The sequence below is a fragment of the Halichoerus grypus genome, chromosome X, assembly GCF_964656455.1.
Source record: "Halichoerus grypus chromosome X, mHalGry1.hap1.1, whole genome shotgun sequence".
In the NCBI taxonomy this organism is placed as follows: domain Eukaryota; kingdom Metazoa; phylum Chordata; class Mammalia; order Carnivora; family Phocidae; genus Halichoerus; species Halichoerus grypus.
The window spans coordinates 94022986-94042711 of NC_135727.1; the positions used below are offsets into that span (position 1 = coordinate 94022986).

At 41.7% G+C, this 19726-nt stretch overlaps 1 protein-coding gene across 8 annotated transcripts in view; it reads left to right on the forward strand.

Annotated features, from left to right (window-relative positions):
- Window positions 1-5703: 5703 nt before the first annotated feature.
- The window catches only part of EFHC2 (EF-hand domain containing 2), a 211608-nt gene continuing 197585 nt past the window's right edge, over window positions 5704-19726 (forward strand). For 2 of the 8 annotated variants that reach the window (XM_078063910.1, XM_078063914.1), the window contains exon 1: window positions 5705-5791. Coding sequence is in view for 2 of the 8 variants with exons in the window: in XM_078063906.1 (XP_077920032.1) it covers window positions 5747-5791 (45 nt within the window). In the remaining 6 variants the exon portion in view is untranslated. Of the gene's footprint in view, window positions 5831-19726 lie in introns of all 8 variants that reach the window. The other 6 variants (XM_078063906.1, XM_078063912.1, XM_078063913.1 and 3 more) reach the window with 6 other exon arrangements.

The window sequence follows — 19726 nt, forward strand, 5'->3', positions numbered from 1 at the left end:
GCAAAGGAATGCACTTTGGTGCCCTACAGAAAATGTCCTGTCTTGGTGCAAATGTGTTCAAGTAAATAATTGTAGCCTAGAGAATTCTTGTACTGAAGCTAGACAACAGAGAAAGAAATTCAGCCATTTGTAAATTCTGTGACTTGAAGGACAAATATCATTTTGTGAATCAGAAGTTTGACGTAAGACATTTTAATTATGTGACCATGGCTATTTTATAGGATAAATCTTTCAGCCTAACACCAAAGAGTATATAAAACTACTATAACATGGTTAGTTTATAGGACGGGTGTCACTCTTATACTGTATCTATATTAATATGGAGAAGGTCCTGCTGTATGCCTAGCTGAATAAACATATTCCCTCTGGAGCGTACGGAGTGAAGCCTATATGCTTCCTTGAGGAATTTCCTTCCCATTTATGAATATTTCTTGGCTCTCAATGAACGACACAGGCTCCATTTTGTTTGTGTATGTATCTGACCTTACTAGTTTCTTTTTCTCTTTTTTTCATTTAGTTTTCTTGCTCCATCATTTATTGTAGTAGTATATGTTTATCTCGAGTGGCATTTATTACAGTCTCTAACTTACAGATCTTTATATAGATCTTTCTCTCTCAAAATCGTTGAAACCATAAAAGCATCAGAATGTAGGTACTCATATCAAACTATATATCTTTATTTTTTATTCCTAGGCAGATAAACTTCTAAACGATTTTAGATGACAGGTTAGTATCTGAAATGATTAATCTACCCATTCTTTCACACATAGCTATTTGTATGAAACACAGTCTTTAAATAGACACGTTATCAATAGGTGCAACCCTTAAAAGCATGAAGAAGTCATTGCAAAGTGACTCCTTTTTTTGGATCTGTGATCCTATGATCTTTCAGACACTACTCTCCTCATCCAGAAAAAAATTGTTCACTTGCAAAGGCCCTTGGGCATAACATGACATTTACAATACATAGAGTGTGCATTTTATGTTTATTTCTCATGTATTTCCTTTGGTTAAAAACTAATATGCAATATACAACATCCAAATAAATGATTTGACATATTTTATACAGCACATGTTCAAGTAATTAATTTTCCAATGGAAATGTCATACCATTTAACTCATAGTTATGAGCCAAATATTTGTGCAGTAGTTTGTAATGAATATATGCATAATCACAGATTGCCCTATTTTCTTTGTACTCAAATGTAATTTAAAGGGACAGAATCAGGGTGTAACAGTCTTCTCATTACTTAAAGCCTGATGCATATTAGGTTCTCGATAACTCCTTGTTGGATGAATAAACAAATGACCATTTTGGCAGATTTTATCAAGTCTTTTGAGTTTAGGTTTTTGGTTAGTCTTATTGGAGTTTTATTACTAATGACTAACACAATTAACTGCACGTGATAGGTTTTGAAAATACTTGGTTGCCAAAAGTGCAGCAAAGATAATTATTGATCTATATGAGCAAAAAATGCTGTAGAAACCAACTTGTATGCATCAAGTAGGGAATACCCGTAGCAGGTTATTTCCAGTAGCAGGTAACAGAATTAAGGCTCAAACTGGCTTAAAAATAAAGACATCTATCAACATTCCCAAAAGTAATGCAAGCTCGAGGCACCATTTGAGCAGGGCCCTGCTTTCTTTCTCTCAGTTCTCTTGGCTCTGCCTTCCTTCATGTGTTTGTTTGTTTGTTTATTGTCCTCGGTCTGACTTCCTTCATGGTTGCAAAGTGGCTGCCAGTGCCAGCATGCTCATATCCAGTGGGAGAGAGCAAGAAAGCATCTCCCCCAACCGTGGCCTATAAGTGCTTTCTTACAGTGTGTTTGGGTGGCCTAAGGTCTTCTGGGAACAGTTGCTTTGGGAAGGCCCTCCACTGATTGCCCTTAAACCTGGGTTTCTGAACCAATCACTAAAAAAATGGTATGATCACCTTGAATAGCTGAGAGTAATCACGACCTATTCCCGAAGCTGAGGAAGGGGTTGGAGTCTCCTGAGGCAATTGGGCTCTGTGGAGGTGAGGAGGATGCTTGAACAGAATTGGGTTCTGTTCAGAAGGAAGAAGAGGGAAACAGATACTGTGTATGCAAATAACAGTGTCTATTCCAATATGGCACTTCTTTTAGAAATTATTATTATTATATTTCTTTAGAGGTTTTTTTTTTTAATTAAAGGCTATATTTTTCTACAGCTGTTTTAGGTTCACAGCAAAATTGAGAGGAAGGTGCAGAGATTCCCAATAGACCAAGTGCCCCTACACATGCATAGTCACCTCCACTAAACATTCCCCACCAGAGTGGTACATTTGTTACAGTTGATGAACTTACATTGATGCGTCATTATCACTCAAAGTTCATACTTTACATTAGAGTTCATTCGTGGTGTTGTACATTCTATGGGTTTGGACAAATATATAATGACAGGTATTCATCCTGATAGCATCATACAGAAGATTTTCACTGCCCTAAAAAATCTCTGTGCTCTACCTCTTCATCTCAACTCTTGGAACACCACCGTTTCCCAAAGAGGAATTGAAGTAGTCAAAGACAAGTATTCCTATATCTCCACAAAAATGGGGATTGATTCTCTCCTAAAGATACACTCATCAGGGGCGCCTAGGTGGCTCAGTCGTTGGGCGTCTGCCTTCGGCTCAGGTCATGAGCCCAGGATCCTGGGATTGAGCCCCGCATCGGGTTCCCTGCTCAGCGGGGAGCCTGCTTCTCCCTCTCTCACTCCTCCTGCTTGTGTTCCCTCTCTTGCTGTGTCTTTCTTGTCAAATAAATAAATAAAATCTTAAAAAAAAAGATACACTCATCAGGGGTGCCTAGGTGGCTCAACTGGTTAAGTGTCTGCTGTTGGCTCAGGTCATGATCCCAGGATCCTGGGATCAGTGGGGAGCCTGCTTCTCCCTCTACTCACCACTCAGGATCTCTCTTGCTATCTCTGTCTCTCTCTCTCAAATAAATAAATAAAAAATCATTAAAAAAAAGATACACTCATCAGTGAACTAAGGAAATGAGGACAGAATGGGAAAATGTAGTCAGTTCTTGTCAAGTTTTTATTCTTTCTTTTTAAATTCACTTTCTTCTTGATTGGTATGTATCAAAGACCCCATCATGCTTTAGTTCTTTTTACCTGCTACCTATTCTCTTACTTTCTCTTCTTAAGAGTGATCAGCTTCTTTGTATCATCTCTCGAAAAAACAAGTCTAAGAATCACCAAAATAAACCCTTTATCACTTCCTGTAGGTTTTGCACCTTCTTCAGCTAAACTGGATCTGGGGAAAAAAAAAGGAAGTCCCACCATCCCCGTCGATGCTTATTGAAAATACTGTGCGCTTGTCAGTTGCATTCTGTAGGGATCTCGGTTCTCCCACAGTTATTTAACTTTTTCTGAAATTACTTAGATTAATAAAGGTTAGAAAACCTTGTGCCTGGTTTAAGAAGCAAGGGAGTAGTAGGGCGCCTGGGTGGGTCAGTCAGTTGAGCCTCAGACTCTTGGTTTCAGCTCAGGTCATGATCTCATGGGTCTTAGGATGAGCCCCATGTCAGGCTCTGCGCTCAGCACAGAGTCTGCTTGGGATTCTTTCCCTCTTCCTTTCCCTCCCCCTCTGCACTCACACATGCTCTCTCGCTCTCTCTCTCTCTCAAATAAATAAATAAATCTTACAAAAAAAAAAAAAACAAGGGAGTTGTGGGTCATCAGCCCACTGGAGGGCGGGCTAACAGGGTTCTGGTCACTTGAACAAAGGGACAGAAAGCAAGTGAGAGATCTGCTGAACCAAAGAGAGGGACTTTGGGAAGAAAACAAAGCAGGCTTCCAGGATCCATTCACTTCCCGTGCAACTCAGTATAAGCATTTGGGTGACCATGCTAGACAAATAGCTACAGCCTGTGGTTCTCTGGAAGAATTATTGCCTTTTCTTTAAGGTCCTGCTTTATGTAACTGTCAGAATCAAACATTAAGGAAGGCAGAATCTCTTATATGGAAAGAAGAGGAGTGCTTTCCTTTTAAATTGTTTTTAACTCCTCCATCTTTTTCCATGCATATGCTGTATAAAACATTTCCTATGAAAAACGGGGCCATGACTTTTGCATCCTGCCCTTTTCACATTTAAATATTTCCCTGTGGTATTGGTTTTCAGAAAAATGATTTTATTTATTTATTTATTTTAAAGGATTTTGTTTATTTATTTTCGAGAGAGAGCATGAGCAGTGGGGAGAGGCAGAAGCAGGCTCCCCGCTGAGCAGGGAGCCCGAGGTGGGGCTCAATCCCAGGATTCCGGGATCATGATCTGAGCCAAAGGCAGATGCTTAACCAACTGAGCCACCCAGGTGCCCTCAGAAAGATTATTTTATTTTATTTTATTTTTTTAAAGATTTTATTTTATTTATTTGAGAGAGAGGGAGCACAAGAGGGGGTAGGGTCAGAGGGAGAAGCAGACTCCCCGCTGAGCAGGGAGCCTGATGGGGGACTCGATCCGGGGACTCCGGGATCATGACCTGAGCCGAAGGCAGTCACTTAACCAACTGAGCCACCCAGGCGCCCCAGAAAAATGATTTTAAATAGTGATGTTATAAGCCATGCAATGTAAGTACCACAGTTAATAATTACCTCCTTTTTAAAATTCTTTAAAACATTTCTTTTAAAACGGAGATATCATTTACAGACTGTGAAATTCTTAGATCTAAAGCGTACAGTTTGATGAGTTTTGACTAATGTAAAACACACCCTTATCAAGGTAAGGAATGTTTCCGTCATCCCCAAAGTGCCCTTAGGCTTCTTTCCATTCAATAACCTGTCTCCCCACAATGGCTGTTCCGATGGCTATCACCACAGATTTGTTTTGCCTATTACTGAACTTCATCTAAGTGGAATTATACAGTACATACTCCGTTATGTCTGGCTTCCTTTTTACTCAATTATTTTGAGATTCACCCATGATGTGTGTTTATCAGTAGTTGGTTCTTCATTATTGCCAGTAATATTCCAGTGTACGGATATATCACAATCTGTTTGCTCACAGTTGATGGATATTTGGGTTGTTTCCAATTTGGGTCTATTAGGAATCCTACCGCCCCAAACATTTTTTTTTTTTTCAAATCCATTTTAGAGGGAGTGAGAAATGGTAAGAAATGATAAATTGGTCAGTGATTCTTTTTCTTAAAAGACAAAGAGAAGCAGGGGATGCAGTTGAAAGACTGGGAAGGGAAGGGTAATAAAAAAATGAAACAAAAGGGGCTTTTGAGAAAGATAGTTCTGGGGGAAATTCATTTGCAAAGCAAAAAGATAAGAATTAAAATGGACAAGGATAAGAAGAAACAGTAAATAAACAAACGAATGAAGGAGCGGATGGAAAAGAAAAAAAAGAAGAAACGCCTGTGAAAATCAGAATAAGTAAAAAGAATTAGAACCACGAAACTTCTGTTTTTAATCATGGTGTTTGAGGACTCGTGAAACCAAGACAAACTTTTGAGCTTCTTCCACACGGGCTTTGGCCCCTCACACGGTTCCTGATGCTCTAATGGTTTTACATGAACGCTTCCTACAGGCAACCTTCTTTCCCTTGCCTGCCAGACAGAAGAGCGTTCAAAGCGCCTTTGATCAGGGCAGCACACTCAGGGCAGTCTGTGAGGGAGGAAGCCAGGAGGCTTTTTAATTTAAAAATAAGTGCTGCTTTGTCTCCCATGTTTCCTTAATTGAGGCAGAAGCTGAATCTAGGACACAGCCTGGTGGGAGACTGGCTATGGCGCGGTCACACGGAGACCAGACTCGCAGCGAGAACGGGATGGTGAGCTGCAGAGTGGCGGAATGACACGCACGTGCGTGAGTGAATGTGCGCGCGCGCGCGCGCGTGTGTGTGTGTGTGTGTGTGTGTGTGTGTCTGTACAGTTACAGGGAAGTCTCCTCAGCTGTCAGGCCTGTCAGATTAAGAGGTCTGCATGGGCTACAAGGGAGGGAAATAACGGAATCCACATTAGCTGTATTATTTGATTTTTTAATTATTATATTATGTTAATCACCATACATTACATCATTAGTTTTTGATGTAGTGTTCCATGATTCATTGTTTGCGTATAACACCCAGTGCTCCATGCAGAACATGCCCTCTTGGGGCGCCTGGGTGGCTCAGTTGGTTAAGCGACTGCCTTCGGCTCAGGTCATGATCCTGGAGTCCCGGGATCGAGTCCCACATCGGGCTCCCTGCTCGGCAGGGAGTCTGCTTCTCCCTCTGACCCTCCTCCCTCTCATGCTCTCTGTCTCTCATTCTCTCTCTCGCAAATAAATAAAATCTTAAAAAAAAAAAAAAAAAGAACATGCCCTCTTTAATACCCATCACCAGGCTAACCCATCCCCCCACCCCCCTCCCCTCTAGAACCCTCAGTTTGTTTCTCAGAGTCCATCGTCTCTCCTGGTTCCTCTCTCCTGTATTATTTGATTTTTGTGGACGTGTTGCAGAAGGATTGCAACGCCTTCAACCAGGGATCGAGGAAAGAAAGACAGCCTAAGATGGCTGGAATTGTTTTTGTCTTGGAGAGATTGTGCAGGCCTGAGAGTTGAAACTTCCTTTTGTACTGTGATGTTGCTGACATTTTTTTTTTTTTGACGATTTTATTTATTTATTTATTTGAGAGAGAGAGAGAGAGAGCGCATGAGCAGGGGCGGGGTGGGGGGCGGGCAGATGGAGAGGGAGAAGCAGACTCCCTGCTGAGCAGGGAGCCCGGCTGGGGGCCGGTGGGGGGGGGGGCAATTTCCAGCCCAGGACTCTGGGATCATGATCTGACCCGGAGGCAGACGCTTAACTGACTGAGCCGCCCACCCACCCCTGTTGCTGACATTTTGACCTAGAATATTTGTTTTCTTTTGAAACCAGAGAAGGGGCACAGAAATGATGATAAATGGAAGGAAAGACGGATGAGGAAATGTATAAATATATGTGAAGACATTGCCGATGGAGTTTTATGGTGCTTGTGGCGCTTTTCCCCAGCCCCCCAACTCTGACTTTCAAATTAGTTTGAAGTGAATTTGATGGATGAAAGCCTGAAAGGAGGGAAGGGAAGGGGCCATGGCTGTGGTTTGCAGGTACTGAAAGGTGTTAACATGGAGGAGGGATTTATTTGGTCTAGAAATCCCAGAGGGACATAACTGGGAGAAATGTGCTGCAGTTTACAAAAATTCTGATGGAGAAAGAGGACCAACTTCTGTATGTACTTTTGGAATACAAAATAAAATAAGATACCATGTATTGACACATTTGGAGGAGTACAAGTGCAATGCAAATTCAAAGCATCCTTATGATTCAACCCTTAAAGGAGACGGTGGTATCCCCACCATTAAACACACTGAAGCAGTAATATACATAATTGGATTCACAATGGCTGTGGATCCCATAATACAGGCCCCAAGAACCCCGGGGGGTCAGATGAGATCACAATGTATGCTGGGGTCCCTTGGGGATGGGAAATATTCTCCCCACTTCCCCACATTCCCCAAAGTTTACCACTTCTATCTGATGGGGTTGCTGCTCCCCCACCCCATGTAAATGACTGCTTCTGTGGAAGAATCTCATGTGATCTATGTGACTGAGGACGATCTGCTTGATTTCAGGTGATGAGTTAGGGCAGACATTAACCTTTCAAGAACCTTGGTGAATTTTCATCTCTCATATGTTAAAGGATATTCTTTGCAGGAATCTGGCTGGAGGAGGGGGGCGTTTCCACATTGGGTGTTTGGGAGAAATTGGAACAATGCCCGTGTAAGTGTGAAAAAATATTCTCTTTGGGAAGCTATTTACTACAGTTTTCTGTTTCATTGTGTAGCCTGGGGGCGGGAGTTGGGGGGCTTGCAGTCATAATAATGTCATCCACTTCCAAGTTCATCCTATGTTCTGGGCCCTTTACACCTGTTATCTTGTTTAATACAACAACCCAAGAGGAAGGCCATTGCAAGTGAGTAAACTGAGACTCTGAGATTGTATATAACTTGGACAGTTACAGAATTCAGATATAGACAGCTCAGGGTTAGAATCCAGCCCTGACTCCAAAGCCTGTGCTTGCCTTACCTAATCTTTATGATACAAGGGGATATTGGTTGCTTTCCTCCTTGCACTTGATTTCATTGTCTTTGTTTTCATTTGGGACCTCCCAGAAGCAATTCTGAAATAAGGATTTGGAAGCAGGTCATTCATTCAGGCGGTGATCCCAGGAAATTCTGATAGGGAAGTGGGAAAGGAAGACAGAGAACAGAAAGCAGCCAATACACGGACTATTATTGAGTAAGTTGTTACTGGGGGTGATTGTCTCAGTCTTGCAGGGGAACTTTGGAAAACGAGTTATCCTGCCTGGGGGCAAGAAAGTTGGTGTGTTTCTTTTAACTGACGTATAGTTGACCTATAAAATTATATTAGTTTTAGGTGCATAACATAATGATTTGATATTAGTATACACTGCAAAATGATCACCACAATTAAGTCTAGTTAACATCTGTCACCTTACATAGTTACCAAAAAAATTTTTTCCTGTGATGACAACTTTTAAGATCTGCTTTCTTAAAGCTGTGTTTATATATGGTCAACTCCTGTCCATCATTTGTCAAAGATTGCTGGGGTGGGAATGGGGCATTAATTACTGGCAGGCAAAGCTGGCTCTGGTGGTCAGAGCATGCCCTCAGCCTAAGAAATGAAGGTGCTGGAAGTAGAGGTCAGGCTGGTGGGCACTGAAGTGGAAAGGGTGAGGGCAGGTGAAGTGTAGGTGCTTGCGGACCATGGACCTTTCCCGTGCCCAGGGTGCTGGCTAATTTGGTGCTTAGCACTAAGCCTTAAACGGGGCCAATCTGGCTCTGCAGGGGCTCGAGTACCCACCTCTGCACCCCTATATGGGAGCGGCAGGGAATCTAGACACCATTTCACCCAAGGGTAAGGCTACTGTGTTGTGCACAGAAGGAACAATGGCATTATTATTATTTTTTTAACCAGTGGAGCTTCTCTTGGATTCCAGATTACCCAATAACACAGCAATGGGCTCATCATTTATAGGGAGATGCAAAAGCAAACTATGAAACTTACTGGAGAAGATGAGGGGTATGAGAGAGGATACTTTGATTCTCTTAGATGCTGTGTTCCAGCCATTTATTCTGGATGTTGCATAACACTCTACAGGGCTCTCCCAGGTCTCTTAGCAATTAGCATGCACCATTAAAATCTTATCTACAATTACACTCTCCAATCTAAATTCTAGCTTCAAGTTTTGCCTGATCTTTTCTTCCCGGAACACATGAGTAGTTCAGAGGCCTGCGAAATAGACAAACCCCGTAGGGGATTTGATATCCCAAATCACACTGAATATTTTACTGAGAGGTGAAACTTTAAAATGAATTCCTGAAAGGTAGTGCTCCTTTTATATTGAGGCTCAGACTTAGAGGTTGGTTTGCTGTTACTGTTAAATAGTTTGGCCAACACTTCTATTTTAGTAACAAAAAATTTGCCCTGAAAGAATCCAAAGAAGTAACAGGGCTCAGTGACAGGATGAAAGGGTATGCCTGAAGTCACTGGAGCCACCTTTGAGACATAGACAAAAGGACACTTTCAGAGAAAACAAACTGTCCCTACATTTCTCGGACTGTTTAAAAAAATATCTGAAGGTTCTGGTATTTGAATATGCAAATCCAAATGTAGCATTCTCGACAGGTAACATTCCTCAGGGAACAAAGTCAACTTTTGGTCTGCAAATGACACAAGGTTTGTAGAAACAGGAAGTAGTTGAGGCCCTATGGGATCTCTGATCTGTGAAAATGATGTTTCTTTTTATACTATGTTCACCCCTATGTGTGTAATTTTATATAACAGGGATCATATTTTATATGTTGTCCTATGACTTGTTATAGTTGCGGAACAATATGTGGTGGATTTTTTAATGCCAGTCACAACTAGTTGACATCTTAATGACTCCATACTATTCTAGTTGGATGGGCAGAATGCTATAGACTCACTGTTTATGTCTGTTGAAACCTAATCCCAATATGATGGTATTTGGAGGTGGGGTCTTTGGGAAGTGATTACGTCATAAAGGTGGAACCCTCATGATTGAGATTAGTGCCCTTGTAAAGAGTTCCCAGAGAGCTCCCTGTTCCCTTCTGCCATGTGAGGACAAAGGAAGAGGATAGCTCTCAATGAACCAGAGAGCAGGCTCTCATTGGCCACCAAATCTGCCAGTGCCTTGATCTTGGACTTCCCAGCCTCCAGAACTATGAGAAATAAATTTCTGTTGTTTATAAGCCACAGGATCTATGGTATTCCATTATAGTTGACTAAGACAGATTGACTTAGCCAACAGAAACATGAGGAGATGCTCAACATCACTAATCAGAGAAATGCAAATCAAAACCACAATGAGATCACCTTACACCTGTTGGAATGGCTAGAATCAAAAAGACAAGAAATAAGTGCTGGTGAGAATGTGGAGAAAAAGGAACCCTCATGCAGACAGAGGAAAATCTCCGAAAACTGAGTAGAAGTTATCCTTCTGAAAAAGACATTTACATGTATAAGGGAAATCTCCATTTGCAAGCGTGTCTCCCTCTGTGATAGGAAGACAAGAATGACTAAACCTCTAGAAACTCTTAACAATGAAGGCAATGACCTAAATCTGCATAACAACCTTACCTTTGTTTACTGTGTTTTTCCTAATAGCTTCTCATAAAGTATTCCTTATATTCAAGGGGGACCACTGCGGGAGGTGGATAATAGAAGAAAGAGATTAGGCTCAACTCTGAATACAAAGGACAAGTGGAGATTATGGCCAAGGAGCAGGGTAGGGATAAGTGGATGGAAAATTACTAGAGGAGGTAACATCAGGGGTAAGGAACACTCTGGCTAAACTGACTAGACAGGATTCCTGCCTTCAGGCAGGACAGAGTGATAAGATATTGAGGGTGGGGGATGAGGAATTTGACCTGATATCGAGAGTGGGGATTTTCGTTAAATTGACTCAGCAGGATTCTTACTAAAACTAATCTCAGTGGATCAAGGAAAAAACCCAAATTCGGGGCCTCGTTGAGAAGAGGACCCGAGGAGCCTGACTCAAGTTTCATCAAGGAGAGAGCCTTTGTCAGAAGTAGGGAGGCTGATGCATTGGAGTTTGTTGGGGAGGAAGAATTTCCTGTCCCCTTCAAGATCCTTCTAGCTGGACTTAGAATCAAATTGACGTGAGACAGATTAACAGGAGAAAATCACATTTAATAGCATATGTACTTATGGGGAATCCACACAGACATGCAAATTCCAAAGACAGTGAGGCAACATGAAGCTTCTATGAGCTGAGGAGAGGGGTAGGGATCTGAGGATACAAACAGGAGAAAGACCATTAGGAAGAAGGTGAAAGGAGATGTTTGGAAAAACAAGGTTGCGCTATGATGCAGATAAGTTTCTTAGGTAAAAGGGAGTCTCTGTTAATAGCTCTCTTCCTGCCTATATGAAGGCAGATGAGGGGGAGGTAAAGAGCTTTTCCTGAATCAGCTGGGTTTGGATTGCTTTTAACTTAAAATAATGTTCATGCCAAAGTCGTCCATCTTGGGGTGGCCTGCTCTTGGCCCTTACAGGTTACAGACAACTTGGTACAATTTGCATATAGATCATCATTCCAAAAGGAAAGGATAATTTATTATTTCTCATTCAAGTGTACCTAAATGCTTTAACTATAATGAAGGTTTGTATTAAGAAATGCCGTAAATCTGCCTTCATGTGTAATTCAAATCTATATCTAAGGGACTCGTTCCTGGTGAAAACAGCAGCTATTGATCATCTTCTATACCTTTGTGTTTCCTGTGCTTGAAAGCTATTTTTTAAACAAATATCCCCACCTTCCATTTTTCTCTCTTCTTAGATAATTAATCATGTTATTGATCTATCACAGCCGCTACCTCAGGAAACAAACAAGTGAGCCCTGGCATACCATGGCCACCTGCTTCATCCTGGGGATCCCAATGGGGCTGGACAAATCAAAAGCACAGCTCCTGGCTGGGTTTGCCAGCACCATTGCTGAACAAACTCAGATAAACTCATTGCGAGAAAAGCCAATAATTCAAGAAACTAGGGTTTGGAAAAGAGAACAGGAGAAATTTATTTTGGGTTCCAGCAGCCGGGGGAGGTGGCAGGCTCAAATCTTAACAACCGCCTCTCCACCGGCAAGATGGACACCTAGAGTTTTATAGAGAGAGGCTCAGGGGGCACGTGCAAGAGAGCGGGCAGGGAGAGCGTGATCATGGGTCAGGATTGGTATGTGTTCAGCCCGTGATCATGGACAGGGAAGGGGACATGTGAAGTGTGGTTTCTAGGCATTCTGTTGCTATCAAGGTTTTTCTGGTCTGGTGGTTGGAATGTTCCAGTCATTGCAAAATTGTCAATGCCTCAAGAAAGTGTGATAATAAATAGGCACAATGGTTTCAGTTGGAGCATGCATTAAGCAGTCTTGTCTATTTCTGTTTTTTTTTTTTTAAAGATTTTATTTGGGGTGCCTGGGTGGCTCAGTTGGTTAAGCCACTGCCTTCGGCTCAAGTCATGATCCTGGAGTCCCGGGATCGAGTCCCACATCGGGCTCCCTGCTCAGCGGGGAGTCTGCTTCTCCCTCTGACCCTCCCCCTTCTCATGCTCTCTCTCTCTATCTCATTCTCTCTCTCAAATAAATAAACAAAATCTTTAAAAAAAAAAAATAAAATAAAATAAATAAATATTGTATTTGTTTATTTTAGAGAGCAAGCGAGCAAGCTGGGGGTGCAGGGGGAGGAGCAGAGGGAGAAGGAGAGAAAGAGAATCCCAAGCAGACTTTGTGCTAAGCAGAGAGCCCCATGCGGGGCTTGATTTCAATACCCTGAGATCATGACCTAAACATAAACCAAGAGTCAGAGGCTTAATCGACTGAGCCACCCAAGCACCTATTTCTGGTTTTAACAGTTGGGGTCTATAATCAAGCAAGAGGGCTCACGGACAATCACAGTTCTTAAAGTTTAGTCTTTTCTTTTAAATCGTGGGCCTTTGAATTCTAGCAAAGTGTGTTGCCCCTTTAGGTTAAAGTTTCTTTTTTCAGAGAAGTTGCAGAAAGATGAAACTGTCTGTCTGAAAATTGTTGAGGGGGTTAGCAATCTTTTTGCCTTTTATGTCCAATTCCAGGTTCCTATCTTGCTGAGAACTATCCCTTACTGTCTTGTCTATTTATTTTTTTGTTTTTCAAAAAAAATTAACATTCTTACTGATGAGTGTTCCAGAAAGTTGCCTGGAGTATGTGGTCAGGACAAAGGTGAGGCAAGTGAGGCCCCTCGCTGTAAGTGCTTAAATATGGTTCTGACTGGAGGCCTGCTCTGGGGACCATCACTGACCTATTCTTTTGAACTGGGAAGTGTTCACAGTAAATGATGTTGACCCTAGGGCAAAAAAGAGTTGCTTCTGGAAGAATACAGGACTCACAAATATTAAAGGAACACTGTCTCTCACAGGGATTGTGGCCAAACACTGTCTCCAGTGGGAAAGGAAATAACTCACAGCATCAATCTCTTAATTAGAGCAACCATAGCAATGGTCCTCAAGAGAGGAAGGCATGGTGGAAAATCACCCAGGGAACTATACACATCATTTCTCCCCCTTTCCCTACTCGCCAGTCTGATGGGGGTGAGCATGTCAGGATGGCCCAGGGGGAGTGGGCACAGGTGGTTTTGACAAGTTTCCCAGGCAACACAGAGAGGCAGCTCTCTCTTGCCCCATTGGGAATCACTACACTAAAGAAAGACCCACTGTTACTTATGAAAGTTTGAAATATATACTGTTGACTCTACTTCTAAGAATCTATTATGCGGGAATACTTGCATACTCATTCAAAGATAAATCCACAAAGATGGGAATTATAGCACTTTGTAATAATAATAATAACAATAATAATGGCAATCTTAAAGTGCATCAGTAGGAGACTGGTTAAATGTACAGTTTAGCCCTACTATGGAATTCTACACCTTGGTTAAAAAAATAAGTTAACTCTTCATGTACTCACATGGAGTGATCTCCAAGGAATATATTTGGGTAGAAAAAGCATGTTGCACAACAATATGTATAATGTGATATTTTCATAAAAAGAAACAAACAACCAAGTTATGTGTATATGTGTTTTGGTGTATAAAAAAATTCTGGAGGGGCACCCTGGGTGGCTCAGTCGTTAAGCATCTGTCTTCAGCTCAGGTCATGATCCCAGGGTCCTGGGATCGAGCCCCGCATTGGGCTCCCTGCTTGGCCGGAAGCCTGCTTCTCCCTCTCCCACTCCCTCTGCTTGTGTTCCCTCTCTCGCTGTGTCTCTCTCTGTCAAATAAATAAATAAAATCTTTAAAAAAAATTCTGGAAAGAGATACACAAATTCTTAGCACTGGTTATTCATGAAGTTGGGAGTAGAATAGGGTGGAATTTTCAACTTTTTAAGTGTACTTTGGCACTTGTCCTTTTTTACAACTCACATTTTGTTTGTTGTTGTTGTTTTGCCCAATGAAAAAATTACTTGAAAAAAATACCCCAATAAGTGTTGTTGTTGTTGTTGTTGTTGTTTTGCTTCACATGGTCCTCAGGCTCCTTTCCATTAGTTGTCCTCACCATCACTAGTTCCTCACATTCACACCCACACCCGCACTGCTGTCATGAGCATCATGTGGCACATGAATAAGGGGAAGGAAACAAAAGTTCAAGGTGTTCCATAGGGGAAGGTGAAAGGGAAGTGTCACAAAGCATCTATCATGTTATGGGCCACTCTCTGCTAGACAATATGTATGTTACTCAAGATGATCCTGAGAGAGAGCACTTTATAGATGTTGTCCAAATCAATCATAGTCTCTATGTTTTGAATATCGTTTAAAAAGTGGACTTGAATTAGGGGTAATTCTATCCTTGGGTCAGGCCCTCCTAATCCCCCAACGGGATTAGCCAACATCGTCCTAATCGGACTCAGTATCTTCTGTTTCAACTCCCTTCAGTCTGCCCTCAGAGATTTTTGTTTTTAACATATACCTCATCAGATCTCTTTCTTGCTTAAAATTCTTCAAGGTTTAAACATTACCTATAGGACAGCATCAACATTCACAAGCATAGTTTCCAAGTCCCTTCACAATCTGGTTTGTGACGATCTTTTCAGTTCTATCACCCGCCATGTGCCCCACCTTTTGGTAAGTTGTTTTACCAAGCTACTGGCGATTCCTTAAACGTGCCATTTGGTTTCACTCTTTAGGTCACTGTGCATGCAGAATATTGGGGCTTCTCTGATGAATTCCTACTTATCTTGCAAGAGTAAATTCATGTATCTGAAACCTTTTTAGACCCAGCTATATTGTATCCTTCTGCTTATTCCATGCCCTGTGAAAGGGTTCAACACGAGCCTCCCCAGAATGTGCCACTTTAACATGTGGATTATTTTGAGCTAAAGACAATCAAGACCCAAAAGGCCCAGGAAGAGCTTTTTTGCTCCCTCTTAACTGCCTCTAACAATTTAGATAGAGGGCCTGGTCCTGGAAGAGAGCTAGCACCAGAGATAACTACAAAGAGTCTGGGCTAAGTGTGGTAAGCTGCGGGGAGCTCACCAGGGCCTGTTTGTTCAAAGTCCTTTCTGTATCCCATTGTCTCTACATGGCACATCAAACGTTTGTTTCCCAAACGTTTGTTTCCCAAACATTTGCTGATCCCCTCTTCCTATGAATTCACTTCCTCCCCTTTGAAGTCCCAGACCCCTACTCCCTTCTCCTTAGCTCAGGATGGCATATAAGTCTCCATTGCTTGGCTGTCTTTAAGCCTCTCATGTCTTTGTGGGGTTCCCATAAGTACAAAATTAAATTTGCTTTTCTCCTGTTCATCTCTCTTATGTCAATTTAATTAATAGACCAGCCAAAAGAACCTAGAAGGGTACAAGAGAAAATTTTCCTCTTCTACACCTGTATACCTGATGTTTTATAGATATTTGTAGTTTTTAAATCTGTTTGACTTTCCTATTAGACTTTCAGTTCCTTGAGGATAGTGACCTTGTTTTCCTTATTATTTGTGTACCTGAGACCTAGAAGGCATATGATATACATTAAATAAACGTTTATTCCACGAATAAATAAAAAATAAATACATAATCAATTGAAATAAATATTATGGGGATAAAGATTTGAAGAAGAGCATATATAGGAGGTTTCATTATTTGGAATAATCTCCTAGAAGTAAAGGTTGAAGGTAATTGATCTGTAAGAGTTGGGCATCAGATAATATAGAAGAATTCTCAGGAAGTGAGACTTTTATTTGAATGAAATGTGATTATCACCGATTTCAAATACTTCCCTGCCTGGGAAGCTTTGATTTTGCTTTTATATAGGATTATATGTTACATACACAGCAAACCAAGAAAGAAGTAAAAATCAGAGCCATAAGCTAACTAAAAATGTAGTTACTGTTCTACACACGACAGATGAGGTGTGGACTTCAAAGAAACAAATGTGACTGGAGTAAAGAAGAAATGTTGTTCAGGGGTGTGTTTTGCTGTTCTCTCCCTGAGTACCTGCATATAGAAAACCAATGTTGGGAGCTGGTGAAGCAAATTTAATGGCTAAGGAATGATTTTAAAATAGAACGTTGACAGTAGGCATAATGCTTTCTTATAATTACTCATCTGGTTAAGAACTTCAAAATGTGTTAGCCATGGAAAGCCCCCAGACAAACATTTGCAACTAAAATACTTAGACTGGGGTACCTGGGTGTCTCAGTCCGTTAAGCGTCTGCTTTCGGCTCAGGTCATAATGCCAGGGTCCTGGGATTGAGTCCCGCATTGGGCTCCCTGCTCAGCCAGGAACCTGCTTCTCCCCCTGCCTGCCACTCTCCCTGCTGGTGCTCCCTCTCTCTGTGTCACATAAATAAATAAAATCTTTAAAAAAAATAAAATATTTAGGCTGTCTTAGATACTGTGACTGTTTTATTTTTTTATTTTTATTTAAATAAAAATATTTTATTTATTTAATACTTAATATTTAAAATACTCACTCTCTGCTGGGATCATGACCTGAGCCAAAAGCAGATGCTTAATGACTGAGCCACCCAGGCACCCCGGTACTATGACTGTTTTAAACATACACACACTCACACATGCACATACACACCCTCAAAGCCCAAATATGTATTGATTCAATTATACTCATAGGCCATTGCTTCAGATATCAAAAGACTGGACTAATAATACAACCTGTGAAGAAAAGAAAAAATACGGGAAAAATTTTACCCTTAGTGCAGAAAAGAGTTAACACCAAATGCCTAACTGCTTATCCTTAGAAAGGTCTGCTTTCAAGGTTGGTCCGTGGCTGGAGTCTGGGAACTTGAATTTTGGGAGGGTTCACACCATTTCCAGAACTGATAAAAGTGGCTCCCTGGGCCTAAACAGTTTGTGCAAACATTAAGGTTTATGCTGAACACCTGCTTTCCTTCTGAGAGGCTGGAATTTGGGTACATGCCAGGCAAGGGGTGCCTACGTGACCACCCCCAAATAAAAACCCTGGGCACTTAGTCTCTAATGAGCTTTCAGGGTCGGGAACATTTCACACGTGTTGTCATAACTTGTTTGTGACTCCGTTGGGAAAGGACTCTTGGAAAATTGCACCTGGTTTCCCTTGGACTTGGCCCTGTGTGCTTTTTCCCTTTGCTGACTGTGCTTTGTGTCCTTTCAGTGTGATAAATCTTAGCCGTGAGCACAACTACATGCTGAGTCCTCTCAGTGAATTGTCAAACCTGGTGGTGGTCTTGGGGACCCCTGCCACCCCCTCAGACACCAGAAGCAGACTTCTTTTTTTTTTTTTGACAGAGAGAAAGAGGGGGAGGGGCAAGGGGAAGGGCTAGAGGAAGAAGCAAGAAGCAGACTCCCCGCTGAGCAGGGAACCTGATGTGGGGCTCCATCCCAGGACCCTGGGATCATGGCCTGAGCCGAAGGCAGATTCTTAACTGACTGAGCCACCCAGGTGCCCCCAAAGCAGATGTTTTAATGATCTCATCTGAAAATTATTCTTTTTTTTTTTTTTTAAGATTTTATTTATTTATTTGGCAGAGAGAGACAGTGAGAGAGGGAGCACAAGCAGGGGGAGTGGGAGAGGGAGAAGCAGGCTTCCTGCCGAGCAGGGAGCCCGATGCGGGGCTCGATCCCAGGACCCTGGGACCATGACCTGAGCCGAAAGCAGACGCTTAACGACTGAGCCACCCAGGCGCCCCTAAGCAGTAAATAATTTCATCTCTGTCACACCCCAGAGGCCATAGCTGAGCCCTACTACCCAGGGAGCTCCTTGTCCCTTGATACTGGGCTATCTTCCTCTTTTGGTGCACTGCAAGTATCCAGTTAAAATAGAGCCCACTGGGGCGCCTGGGTGGCTCAGTTGGTTAAGCGACTGCCTTCGGCTCAGGTCATGATCCTGGAGTCCCGCATCGGGCTCCCTGCTCGGCGGGGAGTCTGCTTCTCCCTCTGACCCTCCCCCCTCTCGTGTGCTCTCTCTCATTCTCTCTCTCTCAAATAAATAAATAAAATCTTAAAAAAAAAAAAAAATAGAGCCCGCTTTTTTTTTTTAATATTTCATTGTTACACACATAGTTGTACAAAACAAAATATAATTAAAAGTCGAAATTTCCAAATAAGCCAGCCGGTTCCGTGTAAATGTAAAGTAGCTGAATATTGTCATCCACTTAATAAGAAAGTCTGTAGGTTTGCGCAACCCTTTGGGGAATATTCCGTTTTGATGTCAAGATACCTGACTTTACTTTCTAAAAAGTGAGATTTCCTTTTCTCTCTTTTCCACCTGGCAAATCCCTATTCAGCCTTCAGGATTCAGTTCAAATGTCACCTCTTCAATTCAACCTTCTAAACTCCCCCAGGCTAAGTGAGTCCCTTATCTGTCAGTTTCCACATTGTATTTTTTTGTCTTCCTCTTCCACATAGTGATCACATTACATTAAGGATTGGTTTTCTCTCTCTCTCCTGAACTTTGAGGTTCAGGACTAGGTCTTTCCACCCATCAGTTCCTAGATTATTTATACCTTGGCATGTGACAAAAAGTATGTACCGAGAAAGTTTGTCACATAATATTAAATGAATCACTAGGCATCGATTTGATTCATCACTGAATTTAAATATATTTATGTTTGTGGGACCTTATATTAATTGTGGTACTCAGATATCAGGGTATGGGATCGTGGTTTTGAAAATTTCCTGAAAAAGTATAAAGTGCTACGTTGCTCTTGATTATTATTATTAGTCATCATCATGGTTGAGAGTTTGTATTATTAATTATAAAAACGACAAGTCTTGGCATTTTGAAAATGTTAACTGGAGAATCACTGTTCTAGCTCTTGCTAGAGAGCCAGGGAGTATGTCGTTACACAATATTTTATCTTTTTGGAAAGCGACCAATCATGGAGGAAGCAGATAAAGGGGAGCAGAATATGCCACCCCAAAATATGCCTCTATGGCATAAGGATTATTTTAGGCTGGTTATTTTTAAGGAACTGCAGACACAGAAGAAGCTCTGAAATCAGAGCAAAAGCTACCCTTTTGTAAGAGACATTTACATGTACCAGGGAAATCTCCATTTGTAAGCGTGCCTTCCTCTCTGTACCAGGAAGAGGATGGCTGTAGATCTCTAGAAACTGATGAATGGGGAAGGCAGGGACTGAAATCTAAACAACAACCCTATCCTTGTTTACTGT